This window comes from Candidozyma haemuli (genome assembly GCF_002926055.2).
Source record: "Candidozyma haemuli strain B11899 chromosome Unknown B_2014730914, whole genome shotgun sequence".
Classification (NCBI taxonomy): Eukaryota; Fungi; Ascomycota; class Pichiomycetes; order Serinales; family Metschnikowiaceae; genus Candidozyma; species Candidozyma haemuli.
The window spans coordinates 285000-298511 of NW_020289902.1; the positions used below are offsets into that span (position 1 = coordinate 285000).

Below are 13512 nucleotides of genomic sequence, written 5' to 3' on the forward strand. Positions count from 1 at the left end.
GAAATTACCTCTAAAGAAGCTCAAACTAAGACTGTGGTCCACAGAAGGGTACCCAATAAAATGCCTTTCCCATGCCTTCACCTTTTGACTGTGTCTCGCATTGGTTGCAAAATGCCATAATGACCCAGAGACACCATACAAAGCAGCAAAAAAAAGTACCAAACTCCACCATTCCAGTCATTCTCGAGTCCAAATTTTCACTAAACTAATTAAAATTCCTCTCAAGTGCCCCCACCCTTTCCACTTTCCCTTCCATCATACTCTGGCTCCTCTCATACTAAACACTCCCAGCACTCTCTAAACGCATACTATACCACAAACCCGCCCAACCCAGAAAATAAAAAACCACCCAAAGCAAACCCAAGCAATCCAAATTTCCCATTACCACCTCTTTCTCTCCCTCCACCTCCTTTCCTCCACTTCAACCTTCCCTCTCTGCCTCTTCCTTCTACTTCCTGTGCACAGAGCAGTACTTCCATGTTCGAGCATCGAAAAAGCCGACCATAATTTTTCTTCACCTTCATTCAGCTTCAACCAGCTACCGAATTCCCCAGGGGCCCATTACGGCATTTAGAATGATCATTGCGCCGAGTTTTCCATAATTATGCTCCCTCCTCCCGTCAGCGCAGACATAACCAAGTACAAGTCTAACCTTGACGATTTTCTCTCCAAAAAGTATGTGGATCAGTCCCTTCTCCTAGGCTTCACTGCTGTGGTGCAATCCAAGTTTTCCCAGTGGATCCAGGACGACGTGGCGGCTTACTATGAGTCCGTTCACGCTGCTGACGCTACGACTCCTCAGGCCCAGGAGCCTTCTGCCTTTGTGCTGATCCAGCTCTTGGAGCTGCTTTGGGGTAAGTTCTTACACCCCATTGTCAAGTTTTACCAGCGCCAGCATGCCGATTTGTATATTCAGTCGGTGGACTCGCTTAAGGATAAGAAGAAGGGCAACTTTAAGATTGTCGAGATGAGAAAGTTGAACGAGACCTTCTCCAAGTTTGTCAAGTCTTCTACTTCAGCATACAGAAGTATACTTGTGCACTTGATGGCTCAGTATGATAATCCTTTATTGCCGAAAAACTATCTTCTGGACGTGGATGTTGCTACTGGCGACCAGATGAAGAAATCCACAAACTCAGACTTCAACGCTAACCTCACGTTTGTCTTGTACCACTGTCTTTTAGGCTTGGGTAATCTCAACAGACACTCGGCCACTATTACAGTCACGTATGTGAGTCCTTGCAAGTCTGTTTCCAGCTACTATAAGCACTTGAAACAACAAGATAGAAACGTATCTTCTCTTAAGCACTACGAGCCTGCGTTGCAGTATTATCAAAAATGCATAGGTTTATTACCTGCTCTTAATGAACCTTATAATCATATTGGTGTTATTTACAATAGCGTCAATGCCAAGTTTGACGCGACCTTGTGGTTCTTGAGGTCTCAGTTTACTAGAATCCCCAACTACGTCGTGGGAAAAGTCAATTTGGCTACTATTTTCAAGAAACCATGGCTTGAAGGCGCCTTTGCATCTGTCAAACTGAAGCATCCACGTAAAATGTGTGAAGATGATGTCAACATTTGGCTCCTACGTATCGTGGCCCAGTTCTTCTTTTCCTCATTCTACAAGCGTTCATTTAATCTAGAAGTTGCCGAGAAGGAGTTGACTGGCGTTTTGTTTTCCAACCCTGAAACTACCAAGTTTGTTAAAAATCCCGAGCTCATTCAACAGCACTTGACTGTGTTGGTATGCTTCTTCTGCTGGGCTGATGCGGAGAACAACCAGACTGCCAGAAAGAGATTAGGTTTCTTCTTCATGTCTTACCTTAATGGGTACCTTAGAGATGTGGCCGAATTAAAGGGTGATAAAGATGCTCATCTCCCGAACTTGCGATTTATTTTGGCGTTCTTGAGAAAGCAAACTGCTCTTTTCAGCTTTGACCGTGGTGACATTAATCATTCCGTTGCCAAGGCCGTCAATGCCCTTATCCTTAATGAACACGAAAAGCAAGCACACAGATTGGCTATCCTTAATGACGCATTTGTTGCTCAAGATCTCCCGACTCGTACGCATTATTTTGCTGAAGATGTCGCTTTCAAAGATTTCGGTCCTATTGGCTACCAGTTTAAAGATTTCCAGGATAACAGGTTATTCACGAGTGATTACGTTGGGCCGCTTTTCGGTGGTGCTTACTTCAGCAAAGCTCAAGGTATTCCATTATTTTTGGACAACTATGCTGTTCAGCAGATTGATAAAGAGTATGAGCTCAATAGCGAAAAGCTTGATACTGAAGGTAAACGAAAACTCAAGGCTGATCTCATTTTCAACGCATCCGAAGCACTCGAGAATGATATGAGATTCTGTGCCATTGCCAAGCAAGTGAGTGATAACTTTGGTGATTTGACTCTTGACGATTACTCTCACTTACTCCAAGTTAAGGTGGAAGTGTCGGCCACTCCTAATGTCAAGAACTCGAACAAAAAGAAGGCGCCTAAGCAGAAGAACGAAAAGAAAGCTCCTGAGAAGCCAAAGAAGGATCTTGCTTCTATTATTAGAGAAGGCCCTTCGAAAAAGCAATTGTCAAAGGAGCTCCCTAAGAAGCCTGAGCAAAAAGAAACTCAGCCAGAAGAGAATGAAGTGCAAGTCGCCAATCTGTCTACTGACTATTCTACCAGTAATGTTGCACCTTCATCTATCGAGGAGATTGAGCTGATGATTGCCGGCCACGCTCAGTCTTTCAGACAACCTAATGGCTCGAGATCCATCGATACCGAAGCTGGTCTTTCTGATATGGTTAACTCTATCATTGACGACTCTTACCAGGATAAGTCAAACGATGTTGTTATCCCTGACTCCCAAGATAGTCTGGATATTCTTAGAAGCTCTACGCAAGTTCCACAAACTGCTTTGGATGGAACCCAGCATATCCAGGCTGCTTCCACTCAGCAAGATCGTTTCGCCCAGCCATTCGGACACGATAGTTCCCAAATGCCAGGCCACGACTTCCTGATGGTTCAGCCAATGATGGCTCCTCCAATGGGCCAGACTCCTCATATTGGTTATGGTTCCATGGCTCCTCACAGCCAGTTCCTTCAGGGCCCACCACAACCATTCGGATACCCACAAGGCTACGGTATGCCAATGTACCCAGGAATGGCGCCTCCACCTCCTCCCCAGCAATCAGGAATGCCTGGATCCACGCAAATGCCTGATTTCCAGCAGTACGCTGGTATCTACGGTCAACCACCAGGAGGATTTGGCATGTACGGTGCACCTCAAGGCCCATGGGCTCGTCCTGGCCAGGCTCCTTGGAACTACTATAATGGCAATTCACAAGGAAGCCAAAATTTCGGTTCGAGCCAATAAAATGAGTTCAGCTGCTTAGGGAAATGATAGTGGTCTGTCCATCGCCAATATAGTCGCTATGCATCGGCAAATCAGCGGACCTGAAAAGTGCGTTGACATGGTCCACCAGAATATACTGAATGAAGAATAATGAACGAAAAAAGGCTTCCAGAATGAAACCAAAAAGAAAGAGAACCTCATCTCTCTTCCATATCTCCCAAAACCTTATTTTTCTCGTGGGTCTACCGTCGTTTCGGTACTGGTCCGTCTAAACGGATCCTGCACACCAGACACCGCCTTTTCACCACGCCAAATCAGACCAGTTTTAACCTCTTCCTTCTTTTCCACATCTGTGCTTCTAATGGCCGATTCGATCACCCACCGTGTCTCCAAACAGAGCTACAAGGTCGAGGCGCCTCCTGCGGACGCTCCACTAGATGTTCTTAATGAGTACTACTGGACCAAAGACGCTGAACCACATGTGGCCAGAAGAAAGGCCATCATAGCCAAGTATCCAGAGGTTCGGAAACTCACGGGCCACGAACCAAAGCTGAAGTGGTACGTGATGGCGGTGGTTGCGTTACAAGTGGCTGTTGCTGTGTATTTGCGTGATACACATCCCATCTCGTGGAAATTTTTCACTTTGGCATATGTCATTGGAGCCACTTCCAACCAGGCGTTGTTCCTTGCCATTCATGAGTTATCGCATAACTTGATGTTCAAGAAGCCTATCCACAATAAGCTTTTTGCTATATTCAGTAACATTCCTATTGGTATCCCATACAGTGCTTCTTTCCAGCCTTATCACCAGTTACACCATAAGTTCATGGGCGATGAGTACTTGGACACGGACTTGCCTACACCTTTTGAGTCGGTGTTGTTGTCCAATGTGCTTGGAAAAGTCTTTTTTGCTACTTTCCAGATCCTTTTCTACGCGTTGAGACCAATGTTCATTACTCAAATCAACTTTACCTACATTCATTTGTTGAACATTATTTTCCAGGTCGTTGTTGACGTTGCCCTCGTCAAGCTTGCTGGTGTTAAAAGTTTGCTTTATTTCATCATGTCCTCCTTCTTGGCTGGTTCTTTACACCCTTGCGCTGGACACTTTATCGCTGAACACTATGTACTTAACGATAATAACGTTCCTCGCGCTGGGCACGAGAAGGAAGGTAATCTTACACCAGATCTTGTCCCTCCAGAGACGTATTCATACTACGGAACGTTAAACTTGGTGACTTGGAATGTCGGATACCACAACGAGCATCATGATTTCCCATACGTTGCATGGACAAAGCTTCCTGAGCTTCGCCGTATTGCAGCTGAATTTTACGAGCCTTTACCACAAATCAACTCATGGTGTGGTGTCTTGTGGAACTTCTGCTTCAACGACGTGAACACATTGTGGAACAGAGTAAAAAGAGTAGGCAAGGAACGCCTGGGCCGCAACGTTGGCGGATTGGATAGGAATCAAAATTAGGTTAGGTTAGGTTTAAAAGATACTGGTGTTCGTAATTGCCGTTAATTTTTTTTCTCTATTACTACATGTACATCTTGATCACAAGTTCTTGACCAAACGAGTCAAGAGGTCAGCATCACCACCGTTGTACGAAGACAACTTCTCCTTGACAATGCTGACAATGTCCTTAACATCAACAAGCTCACCTTCGTTACTGTCGTCACCCTGGCCCAAAGTCTTAACTCTCAACTTTCCGTCTGGGTACTCTTCCTTACCCAAAATGACAGCCAATTTAGCACCAGACTTCTGGGCAGCATCAAACTGCTTTCTAGGGTTGGCCTTGGCCTTGTAAACGTACTCACTGCTGATACCAGCCTCCCACAACTGCTTGGCAACGGCCATTCTTTGTGGCAAGAAACCAGTCCAGTCTGGACCACCACCGAAAGCCATGACGTAAACGTCAGTCTGAGAAGCAGAAAGAGATTCCCATTCCTTGGCAGCTCTAGCCTTGATGATAGAGAAAATTCTCTCAACACCGAAAGAAATACCCACACATGGGATAGACTTACCGTTGGAGAACATACCAACCAAGTTGTCGTAACGACCACCGGCAGCGATAGAACCAACACCAACGTACTCAGAAGCATCTTCAACCTCGGCAGTCTCCTGCTTCTTAGCCTTGGCCTTCAACTCTTCGGCGTTCTTTGGTGGAGCAGAAGCAGCAGTAACAGCCTCATAAATCAAGCCAGTGTAGTAGTCCAAACCTCTGGCAAGAGACAAGTCAAACGACAAGAAGTCAGCAATACCAAATGCCTCAGCGTAGTCAGCCAAAACAGCCATCTCCTCAATACCCTTCTGGGCGCTCTCGTTGGTCTTCAAGAGCTCAGAAGAAGACAAGAATTCCAAAGTCTCACGAATAGAACCGCTAACCTTGACGAACTCACCAATCTTATCGGCAACCTCCTCAGACTGACCCTTCTCCACGGTCATCTCCTTCTTGACAGCTTCCCATGGAGACTTATCCAATTTGTCAACAGCAGAAGAAATCTTTCTGACGTCCTCATCCTGAACACCACAGGCCTTGAAGATACCGTCCAAGATCTTTCTGTGGTTCAACTTCACCTTGAAATCGTTGATACCCAAAGAGGTCAAACCCTCACACAAGATAGCCAAAATTTCCGAGTCTGGCACCATCACATCGTAAGAACCAGCCATATCGAAATCACACTGGTAGAACTCTCTCATTCTACCCTTGGTCATAGCTGGCTGGTCTCTTCTGTACACTTTAGCAATGTGGTAACGCTTAATGGCGCTGATACTGTTGCAGGCGACAAATCTGGCAAATGGCACAGTCAAGTCGTATCTCAAGGAGGTCAATTCACCACCCTGGTCTTCCAAGTTGTAGATCAATTTGGAGTCCTCACCGTACTTACCGGTAAGAATCTCTCTGAGCTCAAACACTGGAGTGTCGATGGTGACACCACCGTGCTTCTTGAAAAGGTTGCCTAAAGTGCTGAAGATCACCTCTCTCAAAACCATATCCTTATCGGACCAATCCTTGGTACCCTTTGGGGTCTTCAAGAGGAACTGAGACTCTTGTTTCTTGGATTTCTTGCCCTGTTTAGCATTTTGGGCTGCAGCGGCGGCTGGAGCAGCTACTGGTTGGCTGGCTTCTGTGGACATGGCTCTGGCGAAGGATCTATAGTAAAATGGACTTCGTAGGAACCTATTGAACATTCACTGGAGGTGACTGCTGGGTTTTTTTTCAACTATCATAGAATGGTGTGGTGTACGGGTGTGACTACAAACTTCAGTAGGTAACCATCTTGGCTGCAAATGTTCAAGCCCGCTATAAGAAGTGCTTGATGCTGCCTTGTATATGTAAATCATAATTCTATATCGTGATTTTCTGTAGCCCATTTTGCTTCGGTTATTAATTATGATGGGTTTTCTGGAGTGACTTTTTCGCAGCCATGGCGTAATGCCAAGATCAATGTAGGAAGCCTCGATGAGGCCAGCTTCTTCCTTGAACAATACCATCTGAATGCAGCGGTAATTGAAAGCATTTTCTGATCTGTCGTTGTCAAGGGCAGCCGGCTGCTTCTTTGAGTGACAGCACTCAATGTATAGATTCTGTATCTATTCTAATCTTCGTTGATACCATTGGGCTTCGAGTATCCCAAACGCATCACACCATCACTGAGAAGACGCTTACCCCAACTGCCAGCGGCAGGGTCGCCAGTTTCATCTCTGCACTGCTTCAAGAATGGTAACAAGGAAGTGCCGCCTGTGCCCTTCTCTTCCACGCCAGCAGCCTTCTTCTTGGCCAAGCCTGAGCGAAGAGTGGACGAGGAGCCCATTTTTGGAGCCTTCTTGGCCTGAAGAACGACGTATCGCGTGACGATTTGAATATGTTTATCTCTGAACAGCTTAAGCATGGCCAAGCATGCGTCGTAGCTGAGTATGAGCTCTGGAGCGGTAGCCTTGTTCTCAAAGACAAACTCACGAATCAGGCACTCTTTGTCTACCATAGCCAAGAACTCTCTATGTTCCTTTGGCATGTACTTGCGCATTTCCACAAGGAAAGCGTTTTCAGCAGATCCCTTCTTGGCAGGTTCAGCCGGAGCCTTAGATCCAACTTCAGGCACTGGTCTTTCGCCAGTGGAATGGTGATGGACACTCAACAAGGAGTCCAAGAACTGAATAAGTGAAGATTGAGCGTTGGAGCCGCCAGCATATGATCTGTGTGCCTTTTCAGCACCGTAGATCACACCGTTAGGGTCAAGACCGACATCGGCCATATTCTTCCAGCCAGCCAAGTAAGGTCTGATTCTAAAGTAAAACACATGAGGGTCACACATTTCTTCCATACGCATAAGCACAGAGCCCAAGTGGTCAATAGCCTGTGCTAGTTCCTGAAGACTTCTGGTCAATTGCTCAACATTGCCTTGCTTAGCATGATCCATGGCTTGCATACCATAACGAACACACTGGCCACCGCTATATTCAAAGAAAACACTCACGAGGTAAAACCACGATTCGTCGATCGACCCTGTGAATGTGTTGATAGTAGTAAGGTTATCCCAGTTAAACTTGCCATGAGCATAGTCATCCGAGCCAGGCATGATTTCCCTAAAGTTCCAAAGGCACAACCCAGCATACGTAGCAAGCGGAGGAAGCCCTAGTCTCTCAGAGACATCTATCAAAGGCCTTGCTACCTGTTCTGGAATACGAGAAGACGGAGCACTGGCGCCCCACACGTAGCCATGAGCCAAAAAGCCGAGAACCAGGTACGCCCTTCTAAGCTCCGGAAGCAGATCCAACTGCTCTGTTTCTAGCAAAGGAAGTTTCTCGATAACATCCCTGATTCTTCTGCTAAGAAGAAGAGAAGGCAAGTTTTCCACAATATCCTCCCACGGCTGGTAGCACAGCTGCGGCAACTTGCGAAGCGGGAGCTCGGCAGGAAGGAACCCCGTGGTTGGAGACACCGAGAACGTCTGGAGATCCAAGACCATAACTTTAGAGGATAATAGTGAGTTTTCCAGGAAAAGGTGGTTCGGTTTGAGGTTGCGAAATAAGTCAGCTGAGAAACAGTGAGGAAAAAGTGAGTAGGCTGAATCACAGGCAGGACAAGGCACCAACAAAAAAAAAAGGTGAGGGAGTTCTAAGTCCGAATCTCGTACTTTGGAGAAAAAGTAAAAAAGACAGGTTCGTAAAAATACGCTTTTTTCCTGAGCAGACCGATCCAGGTGGAGCCAGAAATTGTGTAGAAGGAATGAAGAAAGTCGTCTAAGGAAGTATTTTTTAGGGATCAGCATTCGACGTTGATGCATGTCTCAGACAAGCTTTGATTTGCCATATGGTTAGCTTTTGGAGAGGCTTTTTCTTTTTCGCAGCCATTACTTGTCTGGACCATATTCATGGAGTTACTCTTCGGAAGTGGCGGAATGGCCGGGAGTGGGTTTTCTTGTAGCGTGATCGATTACTTTGCCAAAGGCTAGGCAGAATTGCTTGAAGAATGTGGCTTCGTCGCCTGCAAAGCTCTGGGCATAGAGGAACCCTTCCTCGCCAAAAGTATCCAAGAATGCTTTTTCGTTAGGGCTGAGTTTGGTGTAGCTGGGAATGGTATGGAGAAGCCCGTTGTGGGCTTGGACTGGGGGCTCGAGCTGGATGATGGAATAGGCTCGAAGACCGCCCCAGAGTGCTACTCGCTGGCTCATTTCGAGTTCTGCTCGAGTACACACTTCCCAGAAAGTTGCTTTGCGGTGGGTGGCTTCGAGTTCTGGTCTGCCGGGGTTCCAATCGATTTTGGGGCCACCGAGAGCTTCAAATGTGATGATTCCAGCGTACGTCCATAGATCAGCACGGGAAATGGTGAACTGCTTCTTCAATGGCTCCAAGGCGGTGATTGCTTCCTGGACGTCTGGGATGTCGGTTATTTCAAGTACCTCTTCGTCTTTGAGGAGCCTGGAGACGGACGTTTTATTGGGATCAACTGTAGTGCAGTAGAACCAGCAAAGGTTGAATACTTTGTAGGCAAGCATATCGTCGTTTGCTAAAATCTCTCCAATCCCAGCACCTAGCTTTTCCAACATGGCTTCGTTTAAATACACTTCTTTGGGTGCTCTCTTGAAGCTGACCTTGGAAAAGAGCCTGTCTCTCTTTCTGTATGGTTTCAGGGAATCTGAAATAGACACACTGGCTGTAGGAGACACAGGAACCCGTTTCTTTGACGACGAAGAAGCAATTGGCGTAACAGCATGAACCAACGGGTCTGACCACCAAGCCGGTTTCTTCATTTCGGGCGTACGTGGTTCTGCTGGTTTTTCATGGACCTTCTGGTGAATAACCGCTGCCTCTTGAAGACACACTTGCGCCAGCAATTCCACATCTGAAGGGTTCCTTAAAACAACATCACCTTCGTTTTCCTCGCCATCTGAACTATAAAACGACGAAGACGTCAATTCACCACCCTCCTGTTGCTTAGTTCGGTATTCACTAAACCCTTCAGTATCACCAAGCAGGACACCCTTATAGACGTACCCACCGTCCCCAGTAAACATCCACCGGTCAGCAACGTAAACAGCCTTTTCAAACACATCAGAGAATTCAAAGTACCCAACCTCCCTCATCCAAGATTCATAGAGTTCAGCAGGAGTTTTACGGTTTCTGTGTAATAACGCAAGTGGGTGCAAAAAACAGTACCAAACAGAAAGAGCAGCAAAAACAAAGGAAGACAATTTCAAGAGAAAAAATTGAAGAAATACCAACGGCACAAGCACCCCCGCCACAAAATACGTTTTTTTCGATATCTTTTCCATGCTTATAGTGGCTTTTTTTTAACCTTCTATGCGTAACAGAAACAGTCAATTTTGAGGCTCAGACGGGCGGCGGCGGCGTGGGAGAGTGACAGAAGCAAAAGACCCGTGCACCATCAACATCCAAGTGACTTTTTCCCCTTTCCTGAAAGGTAGCTACTGGCCACCACCAAAACCCATCCAGCAACCAGCTACCTACAACCCCACCACCAGGACCTCAATTAAGTAAAGCATGTCGTTTAAGGGCATTAAGAAGTCGGTGTTGCGTGCGCCGCAAAATTTCAGGCAAAAACTCAACATGGGTGAAATTACCCAAGATCCTGTTTATGCCGACGCCGAGAGAAGATTTAAGGAATTGGAGTTGGAAACCAAGAAGCTCAGTGAAGAGTCCAAGAGATACTTTGCCGCCGTCAATGGCATGTTGGACTACCAGATTGACTTCTCCAAGGCCATTGAGGAGATCTACAAGCCCATCAGTGGTAGATTATCGGATCCCAGCGCCACTGTGCCCGAAGACAACCCAGAGGGTATTGAAGCGTCTGAGTCGTACAGAGAAGTGGTGAAGGAGTTGAAGGATTCTTTACAGCCCGATCTTGAGCTTATTCAGAAGCGTGTTGTGGACCCAGCACAGGAGCTTTTGAAGGTTATCCAGCTGATCAGAAAGATGGCCACCAAGAGAGAACATAAACAGGTGGATTTGGACAGACACAAGAGAACGTACAAGAAGTACGAAGAAAAGAAGGAGCGTACCGCCAAGGACGAGGAGAAGATGTACAATGCTGAGGCTGAGGTTGCGGTTGCTCAGGAGGAGTTCGACTACTATAACAACATGTTGAAGGACGAATTGCCTACTTTGTTTACCATGCAGCTGGACTTTATCAAGCCGTTGTTTGTTTCTTTCTACTACATGCAACTAAACATCTTCTACACTTTGTACAGCCGTATGGAGGAGTTGAAGATCCCATACTTTGACTTGAACTCGGACATTATCGAGGCCTACACCGCCAAGAAGGGTGATATCGAAGAACAGACGGACAACATTGGTATTACACACTTTAAGGTTGGCCATGCAAAGAACAAGTTGGAGGCTACCAAGAGAAGACACCAGATGATGAGCGGGAACGTTACCGGCTCATCAGCCAGCACGGGAGCAGCTTCTACTGCTCCTTCTGCCGGTGCTGGTGCCGGAGAGGGTCTTCCACAGTACACGCCTGGCCAAACAGGCAACAACTACGGCTACGGCAACGAAAAAGCACAGTTCAATGCTCCTCCACAACAGTACGGACAACCAGCTGGCCAGCAACCACAATACGGACAGCCAACAGGTCAACAGCCACAGTACGCTGAGGCTCAAGCGACCGGTGGGCAAGCACCACCTCCATCATACGGAGCGCCAGCTCCAGCAGCTGGAGGAGCACCTACTTGCACTGCTTTGTATGACTACACTGCCCAAGCCCAAGGGGACTTGACTTTTACAGCCGGCGCCGTGATTGAGATTGTTGAGCAAGGCGACGCTAACGGTTGGTGGACCGGACGCTATAATGGGCAAACCGGAGCGTTCCCTGGTAACTATGTCCAGTTGAACTGATTAGTAGATTAGAATATAAGCATACGAAAGGAGCTGCTTAATGTAGGACGAGAAGTTAATTGGCAAGGTAAAAATAGGAAGAGGAGGAAGGTGATGTCAGTTAGAAACACCTTGTGGATCTGCAAAGAAGAGGTCAGCCACCGTAAAGGAACAAGGGGGAAGGGGCCACCTAAGCGAAATAGAGTTTAGCTGATATATTAGACCCTAAGCAAATTCCCAGACCATTTAACTTAGGCTTTATCAGGGTATGTACATGAAGATGAAGAAACAGCAGATGTTCGATTTGCAAAAGTGTATAATGTACGGTTCGCCAATCTCGCATGTCGTACAATTATAGAGGGAAGAAATAAAGGAGGACGAAAAAAAGGAAAAGAAAGAAAAAAAGGCATACCAAATAAAAAGGATGCAGCGAAGGAACTGAAACAGGCCCAAAACGGAGAGCCCAGGAGATCACGAAAGGGAGGACGATCTAAGGTGATCCGGCGATCGGACGAGGGAGAAGGAAAAGGAAGGAAAGGAAGACGACTTAACCAGAGATCTGGGAATGGGCCAAGACTAAGTGACAAAAAATACATAAATAATATGAAGATTAGAGTTGGAACAGGTTGGGCCAAGGTTTGCCAGGTGCCCAGGTTTGTTGATGGAATGGAGGATTTGTAGGGGTATGCAATGGTTAGTGTTGCAAAGTGAGAGCAGATCTGGGAATGAGGGAAACTGGAAAGGGACCAATGGCCACAAGGAGGGGCCAGTAGGAGGGCCAGTAGGAGGGACGAAATGGAACATGGGGGAAAACGTGGAAAAGATGTAAAAAGTTTTGGTCAAGAAAAAGCGTAGATAATAAAAGTGGGTGGAGCCGAGGAAGACTGGAGGAGGAGGAGGACAGTGCACAGTTTGCACCCACAGTGCATCGACATTACTTACATTGCAAATTGCTTATTTTCTGGCCCAAGCCAGCCCAAGCCCAAGCCAGCAGCCCTAGACCATTTGCACCTGCTACTAACTTTAACCTTGACTTCAGTTGCTTCCATGACTCGGCTGCTTCAGATTCTTCACCTGGATAAGCCACTGGCAGCGGCAGTATTCCTTTTTGATTGTCGGCACTTCAGCCCGGGACACCCCAAGGAGGCATACATTGTATGCTTTGTAACGTCATTGGGTACCTGGCTAAGACAGAAGCCCTAGGCAGTCGTAGTCTGTAGTCAAGTCTGTAGGTAGTCTGTAGGTAGTCAAGTCTTCATGTAGTCAAGTCTTCATGTAGTCAAGTCTTCATGTAGTCAATAGTCTTCAATCGTCAATCTTCAATGCCAGTCTGGGTGCCTCAGCTGCCTCAACGGCAGCCTCGGCACTTCGTATTTACCAGCCTGTGCATATTCAGAAGCAAAGCAGAAACAGAGGCAGAGGCAGAGACAGAAACAGACCCAAAGGCAGAACCAAAGGCAGGCAGTGGATGCCCAGCGGCTGGGGGCGGCCCGCACAATGGCGCCAGAAGGTGCGGCAGATCGGCAGCGAGGCGAGCGAGCGAGAAGATCGAGGCACCGAAGGTTGCAACAAGCGAGGCCACCAAACCCGAATCTCAGAAATGGCCTGGCATATATGGAGGTGTATTTACGGGAGGTTTTGGTTGGGGATTTTGATCTTTGGTTTTGGCTTTGGCTTTGGGTGTTTTTTTGTGTTGTCTATGGCGGTGCACTTTGTGCTGGCACTGGGGCGTCTGCTTACTGCGGCGAATGTTCAGAGGCAGCCACCCAGGCAGGCCAGGCAGGCCACAGCGGCCCGGACCCTGACAGTGGAAGGTGGACAG

The 13512-nt window shown here is 47.1% G+C and overlaps 6 protein-coding genes across 6 annotated transcripts; 3 read left to right on the forward strand and 3 right to left on the reverse strand. All coding sequences in view use genetic code 12, as the record gives it.

Moving 5' to 3' along the window:
* Window positions 1-604: 604 nt before the first annotated feature.
* Window positions 605-3367, forward strand: EST1 (Est1p; the record flags this gene model as incomplete). Its single annotated transcript, XM_025484719.1, has 1 exon — window positions 605-3367. The coding sequence occupies one exon, from the start codon at window positions 605-607 to the stop codon at window positions 3365-3367; it is 2763 nt and encodes a 920-aa protein (XP_025339650.1).
* Window positions 3368-3707: 340 nt separating this feature from the next.
* Window positions 3708-4826, forward strand: DES1 (Des1p; the record flags this gene model as incomplete). Its single annotated transcript, XM_025484720.1, has 1 exon — window positions 3708-4826. One exon carries the CDS (start codon window positions 3708-3710, stop codon window positions 4824-4826), a length of 1119 nt encoding a protein of 372 aa, XP_025339651.1.
* Window positions 4827-4904: 78 nt separating this feature from the next.
* Window positions 4905-6488, reverse strand: HTS1 (histidine--tRNA ligase; the record flags this gene model as incomplete). Its single annotated transcript, XM_025484721.1, has 1 exon — window positions 4905-6488. One exon carries the CDS (start codon window positions 6486-6488, stop codon window positions 4905-4907), a length of 1584 nt encoding a protein of 527 aa, XP_025339652.1.
* Window positions 6489-6949: 461 nt separating this feature from the next.
* Window positions 6950-8320, reverse strand: CXQ85_000999 (dioxygenase; the record flags this gene model as incomplete). Its single annotated transcript, XM_025484722.1, has 1 exon — window positions 6950-8320. One exon carries the CDS (start codon window positions 8318-8320, stop codon window positions 6950-6952), a length of 1371 nt encoding a protein of 456 aa, XP_025339653.1.
* Window positions 8321-8731: 411 nt separating this feature from the next.
* CXQ85_001000 (uncharacterized protein) lies at window positions 8732-9937 on the reverse strand (the record flags this gene model as incomplete). The annotated part of the gene is made up of 1 exon (XM_025484723.1): window positions 8732-9937. The coding sequence occupies one exon, from the start codon at window positions 9935-9937 to the stop codon at window positions 8732-8734; it is 1206 nt and encodes a 401-aa protein (XP_025339654.1).
* A 418-nt stretch (window positions 9938-10355) lies between these two features.
* RVS167 (amphiphysin) lies at window positions 10356-11711 on the forward strand (the record flags this gene model as incomplete). Its single annotated transcript, XM_025484724.1, has 1 exon — window positions 10356-11711. One exon carries the CDS (start codon window positions 10356-10358, stop codon window positions 11709-11711), a length of 1356 nt encoding a protein of 451 aa, XP_025339655.1.
* Between the last annotated feature and the right edge of the window lie 1801 nt (window positions 11712-13512).